General features: G+C 45.4%; 1 protein-coding gene across 3 annotated transcripts in view; it reads left to right on the top strand.

Annotated features, from left to right (window-relative positions):
• Positions 1 to 25,369, top strand: part of USP32 (ubiquitin specific peptidase 32) — a 210,668-nt gene that overhangs the window by 149,772 nt on the left and 35,527 nt on the right. For 2 of the 3 annotated variants that reach the window (XM_081346562.1, XM_081346561.1), the window contains exons 12-20: positions 4,343 to 4,445; positions 5,233 to 5,425; positions 8,688 to 8,866; positions 10,806 to 10,946; positions 14,198 to 14,456; positions 19,617 to 19,771; positions 22,489 to 22,570; positions 23,765 to 23,839; positions 24,502 to 24,640. In XM_081346562.1, coding sequence (XP_081202688.1) covers positions 4,343 to 4,445; positions 5,233 to 5,425; positions 8,688 to 8,866; positions 10,806 to 10,946; positions 14,198 to 14,456; positions 19,617 to 19,771; positions 22,489 to 22,570; positions 23,765 to 23,839; positions 24,502 to 24,640 — 1,326 coding nt within the window. The remainder of the gene's footprint in view (positions 1 to 4,342; positions 4,446 to 5,232; positions 5,426 to 8,687; positions 8,867 to 10,805; positions 10,947 to 14,197; positions 14,457 to 19,616; positions 19,772 to 22,488; positions 22,571 to 23,764; positions 23,840 to 24,501; positions 24,641 to 25,369) is intronic. The other variant, XM_081346563.1, reaches the window with a different exon arrangement.

Genomic DNA, 25,369 nt, shown 5'->3' with positions numbered 1-25,369 from the left:
CTCAGGAGATTGGGAGTGGGAGACACTGTTCTTCAGTGGTTCTCCTCCTACCTTCTGGAACGTTCACAGTGGGTGTTGGCGGGTGGCCAGAGATCGACCCCGAGGCCTCTCATTTATGGAGTTCCTCAGGGGTCGGTCCTCTCACCTCTCCTGTTTAACATCTATATGAAGCCGCTAGGTGAGATCATCCGTTGTTTTGGAGTGGGTTATCATCAGTATGCTGACGACACCCAGCTTTTCATCTCGACCCAAAACCACATCAGTGATGCCCTCGACGTGATGTCCCGTTGCCTGGAAGCGGTCCGGGAATGGATGGGGAGGAACAGGCTTCAACTCAACCCGGACAAGACTGAATGGCTATACATACCGGCATGTCAGGATATTCAGATTATTCCATCTCTTAATATCGGGGGCAAGTTATTACCCCCCGTAGATAAGGCTCGCAATCTGGGTGTCCTCTTAGATTCACAGCTCTCCTTAGAAGATCATATAGGAGCTGTGACTAGAGGGGCCTTCGCCCAGGTTCGTCTGGTGCGCCAGCTGCGACCCTATCTGGACCTGGGTGCCTTGCGTACAGTCACCCATGCACTTGTGACCTCTCGTCTTGACTACTGCAACGCTCTTTACATGGGGCTGCCCTTGAGAACCACTCGGAAGCTTCAGCTGGTGCAGAGTGCAGCTGCACGAGTGCTTTTGGGGGTCTCCCGATACTCCCATATTACACCTCTGCTCCGTGAGCTGCACTGGCTTCCAGTTGCCTTCCGGGTGAAATTCAAGGTGCTAGTGATGACATACAAAGCCCTACATGGCGTGGGTCCGGATTACCTACGGGAGCACCTACTGCCAGCGTCAACATCCCTCCGTCCTGTGCGCTCCCACAGAGAGGGCCTCCTCAGGGTGCCACCGGTCAGAGAATGTCGGCTGGTGACCCCCAGGGGGAGAGCATTCTCGGTGGGTGCGCCAATCCTTTGGAACCACTTACCAGCTGAAATCCGGATGGCCCCCGACCTTCGCTCCTTCCGGCGTGATCTAAAAACTTATCTATTCCAACAAGCCGACCTGGCCTGATGGATTTGGGTTTTAAAATTTTCTCACTTTATTGCTTTATTGTATTCTTACTTTATTGCTCTGTACACCGCCCTGAGTCCTCCGGGAGAAGGGCGGTATATAAAACAAACAAACAAACAAACAAACAAACAAACAAATAAATAAATAAATAAATAAATAAATAAACTAGATCCAAATTCGGATACTTGGCAACTGGCATGTACTTACGACAGCTGCATTCTCTCTCCCAGAGTCATGTGATCATCATTTGTAACCTTGCCAGCTGACTTCCAACAAGTCAGTGGGGGAGGCTAAATTCACTTAACAACTGCAGTGGATCACTTAACGACTGCAGCAAAAAAGGTTGTAAAATGAGACAAGTCATTTAACAATTTTCTTGCTTAGCATCAGATGTTTTGGGCTCCATTGTGACTGTAAATCAAGGACTACCTCTATCATTCATATATGCATTCACCAAACTTCAGGAAACCAAGTTTGTCACACAGACAAACAGGTTTTCCCCTTATTTATCCTTCCTTTGCAACCCATAAAATCTTTGTTGGCAGCTCCAGTGAAAGCCTTTACCGAACAGCAGGAACCTGCCTTTTGCCCTTTTGTGATGAGAAAAATACAAACTGTGGCCGAAGCTCTAAAAGTTGGCTTAGCACAAACAAGCAAACCCTCAATCCCAGCCAATAATAAAATCCTGGTCTCGCCTGCCTGTGTCATGCAGCCTTGCTTGCTTCGCCCGCTATGTATGCCTGTTGCCAAGCGTCCAAATTGCAAGTGCGGGGACCCACTGCAAGTCACTTTTTCAGTGCTAGTGTAGCTTCTAATGGTTGCTAAACATTTGGTTGCAAATTGAGGACTACCTGTATGTGTGAAACACTGAATGTCTTCTCTAAAAGCCAAGTGGAGATGTCAGGAGATGTCATGCAACAAAATAGCTTTGAGATTGCTCCTCTCTCTCTCTCTCTCTCTCTCTCTCTCTCTCACACACACACACACACACACACGCACACACACACACACACACACACACACACACACAGAGAGAGAGAGAGAGAGAGAGAGAGAGAGAGAATGATAAATGGGGATTGGGAACAGTGAGGTCAGAATTGAAATGTAATACACAGAGGGCAGCTAGAATTAATTCTATTGTCGAGGTACACTTTCAACAATTAGTTGTTAAAGGATATAACAATGGCCTTCTAGCACTGCTGAGCTAATGAGTAGATATGTGATAAAAACCTTGGTCTCTATTCCAGCTGCCAACCTATTGTAATTAAAAGTGCACAATTGTCTAGAAAGTCAGCTAGATTACTAGTTCCTGAATCAGGAATGAGATTTTATCTGGCTATATATGCTCATTATCTCGTCAATGCCGGATGCCTTTGTGGTCTCCCCAGTGACTGACTGTCTTGCAAATGGCCACTGTGAACAGCTTAATTAGCATTGTCTGTACTCTATGCATTCCGTTTTCTTCTGCTTGCATTTCCGCCTCTCTCCCCAAACTACTGTATATTGATACAGTCCTGTGATTCTTGATAATATTGTTAGTTTTGATGCAATGGAATTTAGCCCTCCGAATTATGTCCAATGTCTATGCGTACAGTGGTACCTCAGTACTCAACTGCTGTGAAACTCTTCAAATTTGTTACTCAATGCATTTTGACATGAAAATTTTGTCCTAGTACTCATCATTTGTTTGGTACTCAACATACAAGCTAGAACTTGTCGGTGTCAGCCACCTTTCGATTGGCTACATTATTCCTTGTAGGAAAAGATTTGTTTGGTACTCATAGTTTTTGGTACTCATTGCGCCTTCTGGAACCAATTAATGATGAGTACCAAGATACCACTGTATTTATCCATGTAGTATGGCTGTAGTATCCTTCTTATTGTCTTCTTTACTTTGCTCTTATTGACATTATTACGATAATGGTTATCATTATTCTGTAGCTTTGCATATACACTGAGAGCTGCTGCATTGGAGACAAAGTCCTTGTCTGTCTAATTACCTTTGGCCAATAAAATATTCAATAAAGTATTCAATTCAATGTGAACGTCATACATTTGTAAGGAAGGCATTGATGCTGAAGACATTAACATGGTTGCTCTTCCAGAAATTTTTATTGGATAGCTTCATTCTGATAGTGGTTTGCAAATTGTTATGAACACCCCCCAAAATTGTTTCCTATAAACTAGGCTTCCTCCAGGTACATTTGATAAGGCAACCTAGAAGATGTTAGACACTTTGTAGAGCAGTGTTTCTCACATTTATTTATTTAGCACATCGCATACAATGTCAGGGAAATCTACAAATGCTAGAATACAATGCAGCCCTGACATCCTAAATTGGTAGTTCATTCTGTTTGGCCTATCCTTGGTGCACCGCAGGAGAGAGCGAACTTATACCAGCTGACTAACGGCCCTCGGGTTACTGACTCTTCCGGACTCTTCTGCCGGTCTCACCTCGCCTCACGTCGCTTTGCCTTGCATCCCGTGAGGTCCAGCACCGGCTTCCGCTCTCCACACATACGAACGTGGCTAGGTTTTTCCTATGGAAGTGGTACCCATTTATCTACTTGCAGTATTGCATGCTGTTGAACTGCTCGGTGGGCAGGAGCTGGGGAGCAAATGACAGGAGCTCACCCCATCTTGTGGGGCCGGGCTTGATCTGTTGGAGTGCAGACCATATTTGGCCGGCAGTTCCAGCATCATGAAGCACTGTTTCCCCTAGAGTAGACCAGGGGTAGGCAACCTTGGCTCTTTTATGACTCATGGACTTCAACTCCCAGAATTCCTCAGCCAGCCATGCTGAGGAGAAAGGGAGAGGTTTCCATACTGAGCCATGCTGGCTCAGGAATTCTGGGAGTTGAAGTCCACGAGTCATAAAAGAGCCAAGGTTGCCTAACCCTGCCCTAGACCAGGGGTCTTCAAACTTTGCCCTTTTATGACTCATGGACTTCAACTCCCAGAATTCCTCAGCCAGGCATTCTGGCTGAGGAATTCTGGGAGTTGAAGTCCACAAGTCATAAAAGGGCCAAGTTTGAAGACCCCTTCCCTAGACTGTTTCTTAATCTTGGCAGCTTTAAGATGGGTGGACTTCAACTCCCGGAAACCCCCCCCCTCCGACCAGCTAGGAATGAATTCCCCCAGGCTGGTTCAATTCTGGGAGTTGAAGTCCGCCCATCTTAACGTTACCAAGGTCGAGAAACACCAGCGTAGATGTGAAGCACAAGTGTTGCCAAGTATTGCACCATTGATCTCTTTCTTTGTTTTCTTGACATAGAGGCTGGCTAGAACGTGAAAGCAGGCACGGCCTTCAACAAAGTCACAACTGGTTTCTCATCGCAATGCAGTGGTGGCAGCAATGGAAAGAATACGTCAAATATGTGAGTCACATGCTGGACTTGGAAGGGAGGATGGCTGAATGAAGAAATGGGTGAATAAATAGTGTGCCAATGTCCATGCACCGGAATCAGATGGCAGTTGAGGCTCCCTCACCCTTTAGGACAGTGTTTCCCAACCTTGCTATCTTGACAATGAGTGGACTTCAACTCCCAGAATCTCCCAGCTTCTCATCAAGAAGCTTCTTCAGTTCTAGAAGTTTCTTGGATGAGAAGTGAAACGTTTTCAAAGGGAAAAAAAAATCAAGGAAGTCCAGTTGCCTTTTGGGAAAAAGTACCTTTGGGACATCTGCTCTCCTCTCGTCCCCCCTCAACCAACGAAAACTGAAGGTCTTTGGCAAGCTTATATTTGTAAACCATGATGGAATTTGCGTGCAGTCATACTTCGGCACTCGGCTGCTTCAAAACGCATCGAATTCAGTAGGTCACACGTTTTGAGGCAGAAATTTTGCCCTGCCATTCTTCTTTCTCCTGGCCGTCGACGTGCAAGGAAAAACTTGCTGACGTCCGCCGCCTCATGACTCAGTGTTCTCTTCCAGCCAAAATGGCGGGTCACGTGGTAAGTCAACGGTGGTCTCCTCGGTACTTGTCGGTTTTAGTATTCGTTGTGTCTTCCGGAAGGATTTACCAACAGGTACTGAGGTACCATTTGTAATGGACAAGCACATACACAGCCTTCCACACCAAGAAAATGACCGTAGGAAGTACCTGGGCTTTTCTGTGCTACCGTCTCGCCCCCACCATTAAATTCTGACTTTCTTCTCCAATTTAGGATGCTCCCCCTGTTCTGATAGAGCCTTTGTCTGTCTCAAATGGAGGTAAGACTTCTCTCCTGAGTCCTGGAACCCCTACATCGGAGCAGGGAGACGACCGAACGGTTGCTTCGAATAACATCAGTGCCACAGAAGAAAAGTTTTCAGATAATATTTCCAGCGCATCAGAAGCATCGGAGACAACTAACAGCAGTAAGCATTAACCCCCCCTCAAAGCAACAACAGCCTGACAAACTCTTTTATTTTCACTAGTGGGGAATATCTGTAGCTCGGGTATAGATGAGGGTGAAGGTTTGTTCTCCCAGCTTCTTGTGGATTGGTTTCCGGACGTTTCGTTACCAGGCTAGGTAACGTCTTCAGTGGACTTTAGGGGATGTCCGTGTCAGTGTTCTTCTGCTTAGAAGGGCTTCAGGTGTGGGTGTGTTGAGTGAGGGTCTGTGATGACATCTCCTGAACTCAGCTGAAGATGTTGCCTAGCCTGGTAACGAAACCAACCCACAAGCTCAGAGAACGAACCTCCCCCTTCAGACCCTTTTATTCGTAAAGAGCTCTGAAGGTAGACTAAAGTTGTCAAAATGATCAAGCCAGGTAAGAGGTTTTATCTAAATTTATGAAAGATTAGATGCAAATAATAATAATAATAATAATGATGATGATGATGATGATGATGATAAAAAAGTTGGAAGGGACCTTGGAGGTCATCTAGTCCAACCCCCTGCTCAGGCAGGAAACTCTATACTATTTCGGACAAATGGCTGTCCAGTCTCTCCTTAAAAACTTCCATTGTTGGAGCATTCACAGCTTCTGGAGGCAGGTTGTTCCACTGGTTAATTGTTTTCACTGTCAGAAAGTTTCTCCTTAGTTCTAGGTTGCTTCTCTCCTTGATTAGTTTCCATCTGTTGCTTCTTGACCTGCCTTCGGGTGCTTTGGAGAATAGCTTGACTTCCTCTTCTTTGGGGCAGCCCCTGAGATACTGGAAGACTGCTATCATGTCCCCCCCTTGTCCTTCTCTTCATTAAATATTAAACTGTTTTTTCAAATAGTGAAACAATAGGGGAAAGAATACAGGTAGTCCTCGACTTAGAACCGCAGTTGAGTCCAACATTTATTTTGCTAAGTGACATATTTCTTAAGTGAATGTTGTCCCATTTTGCGACCTTGCTTGCCACAGTTGTTAAGTGAATCGCTGCAGTTGTTAAATGAGTGGCACCTTTGTTAAGTGAATCGGGCTTCCCCAACTGACTTGGCTTGTTAGAAGCTGATCACGTGACCCTGGGGCCCTGCAACCGTCACAGACACGAGTCAGTTGCTGAGCGTCTGAATTTTGATCACGTGCTGCAACAGTTGCTAAGTGTGAAAAGCAGTCATAAGACACTTTTTTTCAGTGCCGTTGTAACTTTGAGCAGTCACGAAATGGATCTGTTGTAAGTTGAGGACCACCTGTATGGCCTCCTGAGAAAATGAAGGAGGTGCCAAGATCCTGTTGTAAGAGGCTGATGGACCATAAAAAGCAGCTTTCCAGATGTTATTGAACTAAACGTTTTCCTGAAAATAAGACCGGGTCTTATATTAATTTTTGTTCCAAAAATTATTTTCTGGTTAGGTCTTATTTTCGGGGAAATACAGTGCTAAATGCGTCTGGCTGACGATCTTAACTGGAGTTTATTTTTTGGGGTGGGGCTTATATTACAAGCGTTCTGAAAAAAACATGCTAGGGCTTATTTTCCAGTTGGGTCTTGCTGTGGGGAAAACACGGTAATAACACATAGCATTTTCAAGTCACCGTTCAGAGGGTGAGATTTGAGGGGAGTTATAATCCAGTCATACCTTCAGAGCCACTGGTTTGCTCCTTTCTGATATTCCCCTGTAAGTTTGCACACTTCCCGTCACGGTTCCGACTGACGAACCCAACGAAGCAAACACCTTCAAGACATTCCGATCTCTCTCTCTCTCTCTCTTTTTTTGAAAGATTTTTTATTGATTTTAATAAGGTTGGGGAGAGGGGTAAAGGGGTGGGAATTAGGGTTAGGGTACAGGGAAGGTTGGGTGTGAGGGTTGGGTTTTCCCCCAATAACATTCAATATTTGGCAAACAGCATATTGTCTGGGTAAAGGTAAAGGTAAAAGTTCCCCCGCACATGCGTGCTAGTCGTTTCCAACTCTAGGGGCCGGTGCTCATCTCCGTTTCAAAGCCGAAGATCCAGCGTTTGACCAAGGACATCTTCTGTGGTCATGTGGCCGGCATGACTACACACCAAAGGCGCACGGAATGCTGTTACCTTCCCACCGCAGTGGTCCCTATTTTTCTACTTGCATTTTTACGTGCTTTTGAACTGCTAGGTTGGCAGAAGCTGGGACGAGTAACAGGCGCTCACCCTGTTACGCGGCACTCGGGATTTGACCCGCCAAACTGCCGACCTTCTGATCAACAAGCTCAGCGTCCTAACCCACTGAGTACCGCATCCCTTTATTGTCTGGGTAGATATATATAAATAAAAATGATAAAGCTAATAGTTAACAGTAATAAGCGTAGTAGGTTATCATAAACACTATTAAGTTTTCAATGTATAATATTTTTCTTAACTAAAATAAATTCAAAATGACATATCGCATTCCTTTCTCTCCAATTTGTTTATCTAGCCATTGATAAAATTTATTCCAAGTTCTATAGTAAACTGAATGCTCTTTCTCTTTAATCTCTAAAGTTAATCTATCCATTTCTGCAACATCTAATATTTCCTTAATTAATACTTCTTTAGTTGGTAACTTTTCATTTTTCCAATATTGGGCATACATAATTCTCGCTGCTGTTAGTACAGGTAATATTCGATATCCACTCTCCTTGTCATAATTGGGACCTATCATTCCTAACAAAAACAATTCTGGTTTGAATTCTATTTGTTTCTTAGTCATCTTCTTCAACCATAAGTCTATCTTAAGCCAAAACCTTTTACCTTTAGGACATGTCCATCAGATATGATAGTAGGGACCTGGTCTTTGATTACATTTCCAACAAACATTTGAAGTATTTTTAAACATTTTTGCTAGTCTCACTGGTGTCATGTGCCATCTATAAAACATTCCGATCTCTTAATGTCAAACTTTATTGAGTACATCATTTCGGCACTTATGAAAGCAAAACCAGCTCTGGCAAAACCCCACCCAAGCCCTACATAGCGAAAGCATAGAATTCTCTCTGCTCTCTGGATCAGGTCACGATGCCCAGTTAGATGCAGTGATATTGTTATGAGAAAGTATCTCTGGGTCTGGCCAGACATCTGGTAATTGTCCTTGGTTCCCATGGTCCGCTTCCTTAATCTTTGAAGTCTGCACCGCCCCCTGAGTTCGTTGGCAAGCCGAGAAGCAATAACCGTTGCAGCAGGGGGAAAAAAAAACCCTGCTGCAAAACTTGACACTTCATGCTTACTTTTGTTTCATCCTCATTTACCTTCCAGATATCCTTTTGGCCACCACTCCCAATGCCGAGACATGTTTTGCTCGACAGCTTAATTCTTCAGACAACAACAATCAGTGCCTCCTTGCATCTAATGGGAATATCTTACTGCAGTTGCTGAACCCACAGCGGCCTGGAGCAATTGATAATCAGCCGCTTGTCACGCAAGAGCCCGTGAAGGTAAGCCTCTTACAAGTAAAAAACAGTACAGGTAGCTCTCAACATACGACCACAATTGAACCCAAAATTTCTGTTGTTAAATGAGACGTTTGTTAAGTGAGTTTTGCCCCATTTTACGAGTTTTCTCGCCACAGTTATTAAGTGAATCACTGCAGTTGATAAGTTAGTAACATGGTTGTTTAGTGAATATGGCTTCCCAAATTGTCTTTGCTTGTCAGAAGGTCCCAAAAAGTGATCTCATGACCCTGGGACACGGCATCCGTCATAAATATGAGTCAGTTGCCTAGTGTCTGAATTTTGATCACATGATCATGGGGATGCTGCAACATAACTGTGAAAAATGATCATAAGTCACATTTTTCAGCGCCCTTGTAATTTTGAATGGTTATTACATGAACAGTTGTAAATCGAGGACAACCTGCACAGATAGTCCTCGACTTACAACCATTTATTTAGTGACTGTTCAAAGTTACAACAGCATTTAAGAACCTGACTTATGGCCATTTTTCACGTTTATAGCATCCCCATGGTAATGTGATCAAAATTTAGACACAATCCTGCCCTGCCCTCCTTTCCCCTGCCCTCCCCTCTCCTGCCAGGTTAGTGAATGCTGCTGCGTGGAGGAAGGAGCAAGGGATTGCTAGACTGGCTGGGAAACTGTCGCAGAATATTGAAAATGAAGATCACATGACAGCAGCGACAGCCCAGCCATAGAGCAACAGCCAGTAGCACTGAAGCAGTCACAACATCCCTAAATTTCACTCCCTTGGGAATCATAGGTCCCGGATTTTGGATACATTCTGTAAGTTAGTGCACGTAAGATATCTTCATTCAAAGATTGATGCACCGCTTTGCCCAGATAAAGGTCATGACAACAAGAGTTTTAGCAACATATTGAGTCAGAAATAATGAGATTAAAATATCTGACTGAAAAATAGTATCTTAAACTGCCAATATGGAGATGGTAATTTGATACTGGAGAACAGCATTCCAAAGCCCTTCTTCTCACTCCATTCTGCTATTCCATAAGGAAGATACTTGGAAAAACCGATCTGTGAGGATCTTAAACAGCGATGGGTATTCTGTGTTATAACAGTTTCCAGCAACCCTGACTGTTGGCTTTATAAGCAGGCTGCACCTTTTCAGCTCCTATTTCAAGGCAAGGGTGGACTGGGATAAGGAAAATACTCTTTTTTTCCAAGTATTTTGAGCTTTAAAAATATACAGCATCTCCATGAAAAGGGCTTGGAACCGAATCACTAGTCAGCATGAATGGAGCGATGAGAACTAACTGTGAGGTACCATTTAAATTGGGGCAGCTGAGTTCTGCCCTAATCAAGTTGTGCTTAAGATGTTTGCAAAACTTATTTTTTTTGACTTATTTAATTAATTTAAACTCTGCTCTTTAGCCAAAGGCTAAGCAAGTGAAATCGGTTTGCAGTCAGGAGACATTAAAAATTGAGAAAAAGAGATGGGGAGAAAAAAGGGGGTGGAAAAAGTCAGCATGACGCTCAGACTCTTGCTAACGCTTTCATCTCCAGGGTTAGAAAAAGAAGTGGTTCCTTGCCAGAAGAAACCACAAAATGACCACGATGAACAAGCATGCAAATAATCCAAACCCTTTTAATGACCAGGACTTTTTTGTGAAATGGGATGGTCTCTCTAATGTTGCTCAGCCTATGGCAGGGGTAGGCAACCTCGGCTCTTTTATGACTCGTGGACTTCAACTCCCAGAATTCCTGAGCCAGCCAAGCTGGCTCAGGAATTCTGGGAGTTGAAGTCCACGAGTCATAAAAGAGCCGAGGTTGCCTACCCCTGGCCTATGGTATTAATCTGCATTCATTTTTTACGTGGTTCAGGATTTGTAATCTTTCGAGAAATTTGATAAAAGGGAAATTCAGAATCTGATTTCCCCCCCTTTTTTTTCCTGTTTTGGAAGGCTCCATCGTTGACTCTGGAAGGCGGGCGATTAAAACCATCACCCCAATTAATCCAAGGGAAAAATTATGAAATTGTCCCAGAACCGGTATGGAGAGCCCTCTATCATTGGTACGGAGCGAACCTGTCTTTGCCACGACCGGTATGTACTGAAAATGGGCAACGGTCCTCTAGGAGGTTGTTAGTCTCAATCGGATTCATCAGAATATGTGAACTGAATTCTTTTAATATTCCTAATTGTCACCAAAGCCCTTGCTGATTGCTTAATGTACATTAGTTGACTAAAGATGTAGATACAGTGGTAAGGTCAGTGCTTTTTTTGTAAAAGAAAAAGGTGCCGGAACTCACACATGTCATACAACCCACCTTGCCTACCCTACAAGGTTCCATCCAAAAAAAGGTGCCGGAACTCTCTATGGGGTGAAGTAAACAACGGTTTCGAGGGAAAATATTACGGTTAACGTAACTATAATTTACAATATTTTTCCCTGAAACCGTTGTTTACATCGCCCCATAGAGAACAATGGGCTTGCTTAATGATTACTGCCAATAAAAAAAAGGTCAAATGGGGCATGATGACCCCCTTTATGACCATCAGGACTTACGACCGTATTTGGCAGGTACCATTATATTCATAAGTGAAGGACTGCTTGTAATTAAATGTTTATAGAGTTTTTAAAAAGTCAGAATAATTTGCCTGATCTCAGTTTAGTGGGAGGGAACACCCCTCCCCCCCCATTTGAGACATGTAATCTTCAGGGAAATTGTCTCTAATTGTGGTATGTGGGACTCTCTAGCCAATATAAATCGTATTTTGCTAGATGGAAGTGATACAGCATAACACCTGGGATGCATCAGGTAGGGGGAAAAAAGCTGATCTGGGATTTTTGATATCTCCCAGCATGTTTTCCATTAAAATATCCCCTTCAACTCATTCTGCTTTTATTCATAACCCCAGAGTGTTGATTTTTTTTTAAAAAAAATACACCCACGTACAAAATTGGATATCTTTTTGGCTTGGTAAGTTAGCTCTGTGCCAAAATGGGTATTATAGTGCTAAATGTGCATTTTTAAGAGGTTACGGTTGTGAGGGAATTTTTTTTTTGTTTCTCCAGAAGTACAGTGGCATCTTAAAGCAGAGCTGGGGAAGTAATGGGATAATGCTAATAAAAAAATAAGAATTTCCATCTGCCGGCACAAGGTTAATGGATTGGAGCCTGCTGTTTGATCGTCGTCTGTTGGCAACTAAGCACATGGGCACAGGATGGAAGGAAAGAGTAATAAACAGCCTGACCTGTGTGGCACTTTATGTGATGTCCATGAGACAGTGAATCTTGCTAGTTTTAATGAGCCAAACCATATAGCTTGTTCTGCAGCATGGGTTTGACCCCCGCCATCTCCCTGAAATTCGGATCATTCCCAAAAGAGAATTGGTGAAACCCATCACCCACGTGCAGATTTGTACATTGGAGAAACAAAACAACCACTTCACAAAGGCGTGGCACAGCATAGGACGGTGATAGCGAACCTTTTAGAGACCGAGTGCCCAAACTCAACCCAAAAACCACCTATGTATCGTCTGGTGCCAGGTGGACGTGGTCCATTGGGTGGGCGTGACCCGTTGGGTAGGCATGACCCATTGGGTGGGCGTGGCTGCGGTGGTAATGGCAGACTGGGTGGGACTAAAAAGTTCAATCAATCAATTCCAACTTTGGGAGATCTTTTTTTTTCCCCGCAAGAAGTTGAAATTGATTGATTGAACCTTTTTTTTTGCACAAGGCGGCGGATTCCTAAAACGAAAAGGTTTTATAAAACCCAGCTGAAGGCCCGGGACTGGGGCAACGGCGTGCGTGCCTACAGAGAAGGCTCTGCGTGCCACTTGTGGCACGCGTGCCATAGGTTCGCCACCATGCATAGGCGAACAAACCCATCAGGGCAAGGGTCAGCAGCCCATCTGCATTTTAAAGACGAGAGATCACTCTTTTGAAAGCAAAGTCCACATTCTGGACTTAACGACCGTTGCAGCCTCCCCAAGGTCACGTGATCAAAATTCAGCTCCTTGGCGACCGACTCATATTTATGAAAGTTGCAGCGTCCCGTGTGTGTGTGTGTGCGCGTGCGCGCGTGTGTGACGTGACCCCCTTCTCTGAGCTTCTGACGAGGGTGTATTCACTTAACAACCGTGGGACTAACTTAACGACCGCAGCGATCCGCTTAGCGACGGTGGCGGGAAAGGTCGTAAAATGGGGCCAAAAAAAAAATCCACAGAAACCTTGGGCTCCGTTGTGGTGGTAAGTCGAGGACAAGCTGTATTGCTCAAGACAAAACCAAACCAAAAACCCCAACTCCCTTGGTGGAGCAGTGGGCTGATGCCTCCTTAAGTAACACCAGCTGCCTGCAATTAGTGCAGGTTCGCATCCCACCAGGCTCAAGGTTGACTCAGCCTTCCATCCTTCCGAGGTAGGTAAAATGAGGACCCAGATTGTTGGGGGCAATTAAGCTGACTTTGTAATAATGCCGCTTGGGGTGTGTGTGAAAGCCCTAATAAGCAGGCATATACCGTATTTTTCGGACCATAAGACGCACCGGACCATAAGACACACCCAGTTTTTAGAGCAGGAAAACAAGAAAAAAAATTCTTTCTCCTTCTCTCTCTCTCCCTCTCTCTTTCTCTCCCTCCCTCTCCCATTGTCCCTTCCTTCCTTCCTTCCTTCCTTCCTTCCTTCCTTCCTTCCTTCCTTCCTTCCTTCCCTCCCTCCCTCTTTGTCCTTCCCTCTCTGCATTAGAGCAGTACCCGCGGAGGCGGCCCTGCAGCCCGGCTTTCTCTTGCAGAAAGCAAGCTGAAACGGAGTGAGGGAGATTGCCAGAAATACGAATCGGCCGATCTCGCGCTCCTGCAATCTCCTTCGCTCGGTTTCAGCTTCCCTTGCTACAAGAGAAAGCAGGCTGAAACGAGGCAGATTGCAGCAGCGCGAGATCAGCCGATTCGCATTCCTGGCAATCTCCCTCACTCCGTTTCAGCCTGCTTTCTCTTGTAGCAAGGGAAGCTGAAACCGAGCGAGGGAGAGTGCAGGAGCGTGAGATCGGCGTTTCTCAGCACGTGCCGATTCGTGCTCCACTTGCAGAGGTTGGGGCTGGCCATACGGATCACCTTCGGACCATAAGACGCACCCTCGTTTCTCCCCCCACTTTTGGGGAAAAAAGTGCGTCTTATGGTCCGAAAAATACGGTACATAGAATGAAGGCTATTGCTAAGCACATTGGTTTGTGCTTTAGATTGTAAGCCGCCCTGAGTCTTCAGAGAAGGGCGGGATATAAATGGGATTAAAAACAAAAAAACCTCCTTCCTCCTGGATTGCTGATCTGCCTCTCTGTTTCCTCCCTGTCCTGCAGGTGATCAGAAACAGCGCTAGGGGCCTGCCTGAGCTGGAGCTGTTTCCACGGTACCTGCTCTTCCTGAGACAGCAGCCAGCTACCCGGACGCAGCAGTCCAACGTCTGGGTGAACATGGGTATGATGAGCCTGAGGCTGTTTCCCCACCATTGGCTGAGAGGTAACGTAAGACTACAGCAAGAACCCAGCTGTGCCGTAGTTCTCGAGGGGAGGCCGGCTCCACCGCCCAGACTTGGACGCCTGTGCTGCCACAGTGCTTGTAAATGATGCTAATGAAACCTTAAAAGCACGGTTGGTGATGGTTGACCCCCCCTACTCCCCCCCTTTCCAAAAATGATTCAAAACTCTTATCAAAGGCCACGGAAGCGTTCGGGCGCTTTTCTTTTCTTGGTTCGAACCAAACACAGTGCTAGGCTGCATTAAGAGAGGGATAGAATCAAGATCGCGTGAAGTACTAATACCACTTTACAATGCTTTGGTAAGGCCACACCTGGAATATTGCATCCAGTTTTGGTCACCACGGTGTAAAAAAGATATTGAGACTCTAGAAAGGGTACAGAGAAGAGCAACAAAGATAATTGGGGGACTGGAGGCTAAAACATATAAGGAACGGTTGCTGGAATTGGGTATGTCTGGCTTAATGAAGAGAAGGACGAGGGGTGACATGATAGCAGTGTTCCAATATCTCAGGGGCTGCCCCAAAGAAGAGGGAGTCAAGCTACTCTCCAAAGCACCTGAAAGCAGAACAAGAAGCAACAGATGGAAACTAGTTGAAGAGAGAAGCAACCTAGAACTAAGGAGAAACTTCCTGACAGTTAGAACAATTAACCAGTGGAACAACCTGCCTCCAGAAGTGGTGAATGCTCCAACACTGGAAGTTTTTAAGAAGAGACTGGACAGCCATTTGTCTGAAATGGTATAGGGTTTCCTGCCTGAGCAGGGGGTTGGACTACATGACCTCCAAGGTCCCTTCCAACAACAACAACAACTTCTTCTCCTTCTCCTTCTTCTTCTTCTTCTTCTTCTTCTTCTTCTTCTTCTTCTTCTTCTTCTTCTTCTTCTTCTTCTTCTTCTTCTTCTTCTTCTTCCTATTATTATTATTATTATTATTATTATTATTATTATTATTATTATTATTATTATTATTATTACTATTACTATTATTACTATTATTTACTATTACTATTACTATTACTATTACTATTATTACTATTATTGGCGAGGCCACACTTGGAACGTCGTCGTTTCCAGTTCTGGTCAACACAGTACAAAAAACAAAAGTTGCAATTCTGGAAAGAGAAGAGCGGAGAAGAGCAAGACAAAAATGATTAGGGGTCTGGAGACTAAATTGTGCGATGAACAGTTGAGGGAGTTACGTCTATACTATCGGAGGGAAGGATTAAGGGGGACGTGATAAGTGTCTTCTAGTACTTGGGGGGGCTGTCTCAAACAAAAGAAAATCGACTTGTACTCTAAGGCAGGGGTCCCCAACCCCCGGTCTGTGGACCGGTACCGGACCGCTGCACGCCAGCAACCAGTCCACACAAGCAAAGCCCCATCTGCGGGATGAAGACAGCACACCAAACCACGCACTGTCCGGTCCGTGGAAAAACCTTTATCCACGGAACCGGTCCCTGGTGCCCAAAAGGTTGGGGACCTCTGCCCTAAGGTACGAGAAGGCAAGACGAGAAATAATGGGTGAAAGCTTGTTAAAGAGAGATCCAACCTAGAATTGAGGAGAGATTTTTCTGACAGTGAGGACAACTAATCAGTGGAACAGTTTGCCACCAGGAGTTCTGGGCGCTCGGTCACTGGAGGTTTTCAGAAATAGAACAGACAACCATTTGACCAGGATGGTATAAGGTTTCTTGCCTTGAGCAATGGGTTGGACTAGAAGACCTCCGAGGTCCCTCCCAGCTGTATGGTTCCATGTTCTAACGGAAAAGCGAACTCTTGCTTCTGATGCTGATGTTCTGGGATATCTAGCATGGTGCCTGGGATAAGGAGGGTGTGGGAATCTCCTGGTTCATTGGCCCTTCACCTTTCTGCATTAGCTTTCTTTCTACAAATGCCTCCCAAACCTTCGTAGGAAGTACCAATGCTTGGTATTCCAAGCGACTCTGGGCGGTTGGCAATGCAATAAAAGAACAATTTATAACTATTAAAAAACAGTTTAAAATTAGAAGAGTTTTCTTTTTTTTAAAAAAAAAATAAGCTATTTATGGAGGACCAATCAAAGAAGAATTGTCTCCTGTGAGGGGGGGAAGGGGGGGGCAAACCCTTATTCTTCCTGCTGGCCTCGTGGGAATTTGGCTGCAAAGCCCCCCTTCCTCCTTGTCACAATTCTCCTCTGCTGGCAACAGTCTTCCTTGGGATGGGAGCAAAGCTGGCGAGCTCCAGGTGCTTTTGATAAGAAGCTCAAGGCATCTGGGAAAAAGTCTTTTTTCAAGGTCTTTCACTTTACCCAGCTGGCCTTGGGGCTAGATAATGGGTGAATTCCTGTAATCAAAATGATATTAGCTGGGAAAGCGAGGTCTTTGGAAGAAAAGCAGGATGTTGTGTTGACCTTTAATAAGAGTTTGCTTAAACGCTCATTCTAAATCTTCAACTTTGGGTGTGTGTGTGTGTGTGTGTGTTTTAATGCTTCTGCCACCTGTAAAAAAGAGGGGGGGAGGGCCTTAGGAAATCCCCCCTCCCCCTCAATTGGTTAAAATCAGTGGCTCGTGGCTTAATCTGAATATAACAAAATCCAGCCAGCTACCTATCAAAACCCCTTACTGAATATCTTGTGGTCAGAGCTGCTTTGCCTTCCAACACATCAAACCACCACCCCCCTCCCCCCGAAAAAAAATTTTTTTTGGAAGAGGACATGATCTGAACGTGATTTGGCGTTTGTTCGCTCGGCACTAATGGTGGAATCAACCCACGAATCGTGAGCCTGCCCTCCATCCCGACATGCTTTCTTGCTGTAATCTTATTCTTAATCTCTCGCTTTTGGACTGCGGGGGCGGGAGGGGGAAATGGCTTTGTATTATATACAGAGAGAGCCGGTGCTTTGCTTGATGGTGAGGATGGGGAAAAAAAAACACGGGGTAAAAGGGCAGAGATGCTTGCTGCCGTACAAAGAAATTGAAAATTCAAATTTTGCTGTTTTTCTTTAACCTGCATGCAAATGCGTCAGGGGGTCTGGCCTTGTTTGGATTAAGCTGGATGCTTAAATTAATTGTTATTGGTTATTGCAAGAGCAGGCATGTTTCCCCACCCCCCACCCCATCAAATATGGCCGCCTTATGCATTGACCCAGGTTGGAGAAGAACTCACCAAGACAGTAAAGTTATTTTTTACTTATTTATGTCCCGCCTTTATTATTTTTACAAATGAAAAGGTGGAGAACATCGCCAAGCGTGCCTTCTTCCTCCTATTTTCCTCACAACAGCCCTGTGAGACAGATTGACCCTATCCAAAGTCTGGCTTTCGTGACTAAAGCAGAATTTGAATTCATGGTCTCCTGCTTTAAAATGACAGTTGGCTTCTAGATTTGTGACTTATGACCACTTTTCACACTTAAGACCGTTGGAGCATCCCCATGATCACGCGATGAAAACTCAGATGCTTGGCAGCTGATTCATATTTATGACGGTCACAGTGTCCCGGGGTCACGTGATCACTTTTTGCAACCTTCTGACAAGCAAAGACAAAGGGGAAGCCAGATTCACTTAACAACCATGTTACTAACTTAACAACCGCAGTGATTCACTTAAGAACTGTGGCAAGAAAGGTCATAAAATGGGACAAAGCTCACTTAAAAAATGTCTCACTTCGCAACAGAAATTTGGGGCTCAATTGCGGTCATAATTCAAGGACCACCTATAGTCCTACTGACTACTAAAACAATTACCGGTAGTAGTTTTTTTATTAGTATTATTATTATTATAGCTAGGCACAGTACAAAAAACAAGAAATGCACACTGCAACCTGAGTTAAGTTCACAACTAAAATATGGAGCCTCAATAACCCTTAAAGGCTGTAAACCTCCCCACATCCACAAAATAATAATAATAATAATAATAATTAAGCCTTATCTCTAAATAACAAAATCTGCAGGAGGAATTATTTATTTTGTGCTGTGATCTCCGTTTTTATAAAGCAGGTAGGATGTAATAATTCCTGCTAGAGTGTCTGAGATGCCTAGCATTTCAAAATGTTACTTTTTAATTAAGGAAAAAAAACTTCATAAAACCTTATAAGACCACGTTTGGAATACCGCATCCGGTTTTGGTCACCACATGACCAAAAAAGATGTTGAGACTTTGAAAAAAGTGCAGAGAAGAGCAACTAAGAAGACTAAAGGCCTGAAGACTTAAAATATATGAAGAACTGTTGCAGGATTTGGGTATGGCCAGTCTAGAGAAAAGTAGGACTAGGGGTGACATGGTAGCAGTAGTCCAGTATTTGAGGGGCTACCACAAGGCAGAGTGTGGGGGGGTCAACTTATTTTCCAAAGCAGCAGAAGGCAGGACAAGAAACTACAGATGGAAACTAATCAAGGAGAGAAGCAACCCGGAATTAAGGAGAATTTTCCCGACAGTGAGAACAATTAACCCGTGGAACAACCTACCTCCAGAAGTTGTGGGTGCTTCATCACTGGAGGTTTTTAAGAATAGATTGGACAACCACTTGTCTGAGATGGTGTAGGTTCTCGTGCTTGAGCAGCGGGTTGGACTAGATGACCTCCAAGGTCCCTTCCAGCTCTATTCTATTCTAAAATCCTCACGCTGCTGCAAGAAATAGTTCAGGAAGGGCAGCCATCAGTAGAAGGCAGATGGACCCCGGAAGAGGTGCAATTTGTCCACTTCGGCTGCTCCGGTTTCATGAAAACGCTCCTGAAAGGATCAACCCAGGTTGGGGAAGAACCAGGAGGGAACCAACCCTAACCCTTTTTTACACCTGTTGCCTTGATACCTGGAAATGATCCCATTTTGGCCACCTGCGTTTCTTCTTCCCGGACAAAGAGGTATCAGCTCAATATTTTCACTTACCCGATTTTTTTTTCTTTCTCGAGAGGCCTGTGAGTTTATTCGAGTGCGAATCTGCACATTCACTTTAGCCAGTCTTGTCTCTTGGGTTTTTTTTCTGCCCACTTTTGCTTCGGGCTCTGAATTTAGCGAGGGGGGCCAGCCGAACCATGCTTAAAAAAGACCAGCAAGTCCAGATCGACCCAAGAACGTTGATTTGCACGCTCTTGTGCAGGGCTCTGCAAACTCGGCGACTTTAAGGCTTGCGAACTTCGATGTCCAGAATGAGGAATTCTGGGTGTCGAAGTCCGCAAGCCTTAAAGTCGCCGAGTTTGCAAGAGCCCTACTGTATCTTGCCCCTTCGGCTCTTTAACCGCTGTTTTTCTCTCTGCTGGTGAACGTAGGGAACGTCCCTTCTCCCAGCGCCCCTTTGAAGAGGGTCTTGGCCTACACCGGCTGCTTTAGCCGCACCCAGACCGTCAAGGACATCCACGAATACCTGTCGCAGCGGCTGAGGATGAAAGAGGAGGATATGCGCCTGTGGCTGTACAACAGCGAGGTAAGGGCAGAAACGTGGCGGGTCCCTGTGGAGAAGAAACCGGTGGGCTCTCAGCCCAGGCGTGGTGACCGGAAGTTAAAATGGTGGGGTCCGAGGCCCGTTTTGGTATGAACGGCACTGGACGGATGGGGACCCAAATTAGTAGTTCCACCTTTGATTACCGCTTAATCCAGAGATGCTGAGCCAGCCTCCTAGCCATGCTGGGATCTGCAGAGCCCGCCTGCAGATAGTCCTTGACTCACGAGCATTCGCGTCGTGACCTTTTGAAGTCACGACAGTGTTAAACAAATGAACTGTGCCTGGCCCTCCTGCTTACGACTTGCTGCATTCCTGTGGTCACGTGTCATCAGAATTTGGGCGCTTGGCAACGGACATTATTTACGCGGGTCACCTTGTCCTAGGGCAGTGGTGGCGAACCTGTGGCACGTGTGCCAGAGGCGGCACTCAGAGCCCTCTCTGTGGGCACCCGTGCCGTCGCCCCAGCCCCGCCTCCCCCCGTGGCCCCTTCCTCACCAGCAGCCCCCCCAGAGGAGAGTCGCCTGCAGAGAGCAGCGCAGCCAAGAACATGGCAGCTGGAGAGCGGGGACAAGACTGCCCTTGCACCCCATCCTACGATGATGCTAGGGGTGCAGGCGGAGGGCGTGGCTGCCATGGCGCTGCAGGGCTGCCTGGGCAATCTGCTGCGGTGAGCCCTGGAGGCAGTGGGGGGGGCAGAGCAGGGGCAGGGTGGGTGGAGTGGGCAGAGAGCGGGTGCGGGCCGGGGGCTGGGCGATTTTGGGGCACCCGGTCTCTAAAAGGTTCACCATCACTGTTAGGTAGATGACTATGGCCTAACTGCATATTGCTAAGCACATTGATTTGTGCTTTAGATTGTAAGCCGCCCTGAGTCTTCGGAGAAGGGCGGGATATAAATGGGATTAAAAAAACAACTGGTTGGGTTGGCGATATATATATATATAAACTATGATTGTATTGTTGTAATAGAAACTGTATTGTATCACTTTAAATGTGTGATGATTGGCCAACGCTGTTTTTCCAACGGCCATAAGAGAGAGCTAGAGACATAGCTTCTCTCTCTCTGTTATTCTCTCTGTTACGTTTGCTGTTACTTGCTGATTATTGATTGCAATTTGCAACCTTCCCAGTCAGCTTTCCATCAGCAGTCAAACCAAGGATGCCAGTGTAAGGACCCACTTCAACTAACCATCCCTCCCCCCAAGAAAGCAGAATTCTTGAAACAGGCATTGTCTCAAAAGGATACTAGGGATATTAGGGGGTCAGTGACAGTGGCGAGGTCAAAGAGAGATCTGGGGAAAAGCCCGCCCGAAACGGCATAGTTAAGCAAGCGATATTCCTCCTCCCAGCACACTCACAATGTCCATTTGAAATCCAGCCAATCCACAGGTGGTCTGAAGAGCGGGTAGCTGGCACAGCTGGGCCGCATCTCAAGGTCTTCTCCAGCTTTTGTTTCTCTGCAGCCGTCTTCCCTCATAAGGGAGAGACATTCCTTTCTCCAAAGGGATGGAGGCAGCGGGAGGGAGTAGAAAGTAAAAGTTACCCCAAGGCCAAGGCGGAGCTCCCCCTCCCCCCAGAAGAACGGCGGGTCCCAAAAGTAAGAGTATGTATGCAAGGTAAAGAATAAGGGTTTGGGGACCTGACAACCAGGTTTGTTTTAACAACAGCCTGATTCACTTAACAACTTGCAGTGATCTGCTTAAGAAACGCAGCCCCCCCCAAAAGGTTATAAATTGGGGCTTATCTTGTTTACCAACAGAAATTTTGGACTTCATTGTGGTCGTGTAAGCACCACAATGGGTTAGGGTTAGGGAACGGGTAGTCCTTGACCTAGGACAGGGGTAGGCAACCTTGGCTCTTTTATGACTTGTGAACTTCAACTCCCAGAATTCCTGAGCCAGCCATGCTGAGGAGAAATGGAGAGGTTTCCATACTGAGCCGTGCTGGCTCAGGAATTCTGGGAGTTGAAGTCCATGACTCATAAAAGAGCCAAGTTTGCCTACCCCTGACCTAGGACCACATGATACGTGTTTCCAATGGTTGCATTGCCCTAGGGGTTACGTGATCACAATTCCTACCCTTCCCCGGCCAGCTTCCAACAAGCAAAGTGAATGGCGGAAACTGGATTTATTTAACGACCACATTATACGCTTAAGATCTTTGCTTAAAGACCACGGCAAAAAAAAACACAAAAAAAAAGATTGTAAAATCAGGCTCACCTCACTTGACCAACTCACTGACCGATAGAAGCTCCGGTCCCACTTGCGGTCGTAAGTTGAGGACTATCTGTGCCTGCTGGTCATCAGATTAGGAAGAACCTAGCAGTAGCGTTTAGGCTTATATACTGCCCCATAGCTCTTTACAGCCCTCTCTGGGTGGTTTCCAATGTATTTGCGTCTTGCCCCCAACCGTCTGGATCCTCATTTTACCGACCTCGGAAGGATGGAAGGCTGAGTCAACCTTGAGCCAGTCAGGATCGAACTCCTGGCTGTAGGCAGAGTTTGCCTGCACTTTATCTGCGCCACCAAAATAGGTCAAGCTCTATGGATATACTTATATTGGCTGTGCGCTAAGACAGTGTAACTGAGGATTAGCGAAAAGTCTGAATTAATAAGGAGGCAAGATCAGCTCTTCCTGGTCATCAGGTTTTGCTGTTATAAAGGAGAGGCAAACTCACCAGCAGTTTTTTTCCCCCTCTACAGAACTACCTTACTCTTCTCGATGATGAGGACCACACGCTGGAATACCTGAATATTCAAGATGAGCAGCATTTAATTATAGAAGGTATAAGATAACCGTGGCTTTACCCTAACATTTCTTGGGTGGCTGGGGAATTCTGGGAATTCAAGCCCACACATCTTCCAAGTTGCCCAGGTTGAGAAATACTGTTTTAACTACTCAAATCACTGGAAATCTGAGGGCAATTTAGAGTGAGGTTTTGCCTGGAACAAAAAGGGAAGGAGGAAAAGAAAGATCAAACTGTCAGAATCCATTTATATACCATTCATAAATGTATGTCTAAAATATTATACCCCTCCCTGGATTCTGCCATTTTCCCCCCGAAGGGAGAAGAGAGGATGTTTATTCAGCCTGCCTGTAGGCTGTCTTCAAAGACCAGGGAAAACCTTTTGAACTGAGGACAACAAAGGGAGGAAAGGGAGAAGGAGATCTGGTTTGTATCTCCGTTTGAATCTGAAAAGGAAGGAGGAAATAGTCATAAAGACACGGGAAGATCCCTCTTTCCCACAAAAGGGTTTGATACCTAAGTTAAATTGATGTGGGTCTGACCAAATGGGTTTGAGGGGAGGGGGTTGAACCGGGAACTTTTTATAAAGTATCAAAGTGTAACACAATGCCAGATCCTGTCTTGTATTTCCACAACCGATCATGTCCTAGTAAAAAACTCCTTTTGGACAAGACCTGGCTCCAAGAGTTCTTTATTTTCCTAAGATGTGGATTGGGGTGGGTCCTGACACAAACTGACTTGGCTACAATTCCCAAACGTTCTTTATTCCTAATCACTTCTTCTTTAGAAGTTTGATTTGAGCCTTAGAGGAGAGGCTTGGCTAATTAAACTTCGGAATTCTCCTTTTCCCCTCTGTTACTTTCGCCCATTCATTTGTCACTGGAATTTCGTGTTGCATTTTTAATACGATAACCTTTCCAGAGAGCCGGGGGCCAACTCCAGCGCACCATACCTGAAAACAAGAGTTTTCATTCAGAAATTTCTCACCCTACAAAAACATCTGAGGATTTCTTTCCGGGCTGAGAACTTAAATCATTTCGTTGGGATCCTGGATGGGCAGCATCCCCAGCGGACAGCCCTCTCTTGACTTCGAACCACGTTGTGGTTTTCGTAAAACATGAGGATCCTTCTGTCTTTGTAAAGAGGTTTCAGTCTCAACGTTATTGGACTCGGCTGCGCTCTAAATGCAACGGACTTGGTGCCAGCTAAGCTTTGATCTTTGGTTTTTGCAGTTCGCAATAAAGACATGAGCTGGCCCGAAGAGATGTCGTTTATAGCAAACAGCAGTAAAATTGACAGGCATAAAGGTAAGGGGTTCTTTCTTACTCTCTGACCTTCCAAAAGTCAATTATTGGTCGACCCGTGAATAGAATGAGCTGTTGGGAGTTCCAAGCAGAGAGATCCTCCCCGTAAGTTGGTAAATGATGCTAGTAAGTTGGTAAATCCAAGCTTGTAGATCTTGTCCAGTTCTGGTCACCGTGACACAGAAACCATGTTGAGACTCTTGAATACAGAGAAGAGCAACAAAGACGATTAGGGATCTGAAGGCTAAAACAAATAATGAACAGTTGAATGGGTATGTCTAGTTCAGGGGTAGGCAACCTCGGCTCTTTGATGACTCGTGGACGTCAACTCCCAGAATTCCTGAGCATGGACTTCAACTTCTGGGAGTTGAAGTCCACGAGTCATCAAAGAGCCGAGGTTGCCTACCCCTGGTCTAGTTTAATGAAAAGAAGGACTAGGGGTAACAAGATAGCAGTTCTCCAATATTTGAGAGACTATCACTAAGAAGGAGGGTAACCTACAGCAGGGGGCCAAAATTGTGGAAACCTTTTGGGAAAGGTATTTTTGAGGTCTGATGGCTAATAACACAAGCAGGGATAATAGTGTTTATTATCATCATTCAGCTATTTATAATTATCCATCATTAACGTCCTGCTGATTTCCATAATTTCTTCCATCCTTCCAGTTCCCACCGAAAAAGGGGCCACCGGCTTGAGCAACTTGGGCAACACCTGCTTCATGAATTCGAGCATCCAGTGCGTCAGCAACACTCAACCTCTCACCCAGTATTTCATCTCCGGCCGACACCTGTATGAGCTGAACAGGTAGTTCTCACCCGTAGCCCAAGGAGGAATTGAAATATGAACAGAAGCGGTTGTGATGGTGTGTGTATGTGTGGTGGTTACAGGTAGTCCTCGACTTAACAACTGTAATGGAGTCTGCCCATTACGGTTGTAAGTTGTGATGACTGTAAAGCGGATCATCGTGTGACCGTGGCGATTTTATGACCCTATTTTTGTGGTGGTCATTAAATGAATCACTGGTTATTAACTGGAGCTGTGTCATTCTGGGGCGTTTGTGCCAAAAATTGGAAATAAATGCCAAGTTGTCAGCAGAAACATCGTACGTCGGGGTCACATTGCTGTGGAACACTATGAATGCCCACAAATGCAGGCTGGTGGCCAAGTGCCCAACGTGCTGTCACATGACCATGGGGTGGGGGGAGCTGTCAAAACCGGGTCCTAAGTACCTTGTGGAGGGATCTGTCCTAACTTCAGACAGTTGGCCATAACTTGAGGACTGCCTATGTCAGTGATGGCGAACCTTTTAGAGACCGAGTGCCCAAACTGCAACCCAAAACCCACTTATGTATCATCGGGTGCTGGATGGGTGTGGTCCATTGGGTGGGTTTGGCCAATCGGGTGGGCGTGGCTGCAGTGGTAACAGCAGACTGGATGGGACTAAAAAGTTCAATCAATCAATTCCAATTTTGCGAGATCTTTTTTTCCCCTGCGAGAAGTTGAAATTGATAATAATGATAATGATAATAATAA

The sequence above is a fragment of the Vipera berus genome (genome assembly GCF_964194415.1).
Source record: "Vipera berus genome assembly, chromosome: 1".
NCBI classification, from domain to species: domain Eukaryota; kingdom Metazoa; phylum Chordata; class Lepidosauria; order Squamata; family Viperidae; genus Vipera; species Vipera berus.
The sequence above is the reverse complement of the archived record's forward strand: the minus strand, read 5'-3'. Positions and strand labels throughout refer to the sequence as shown.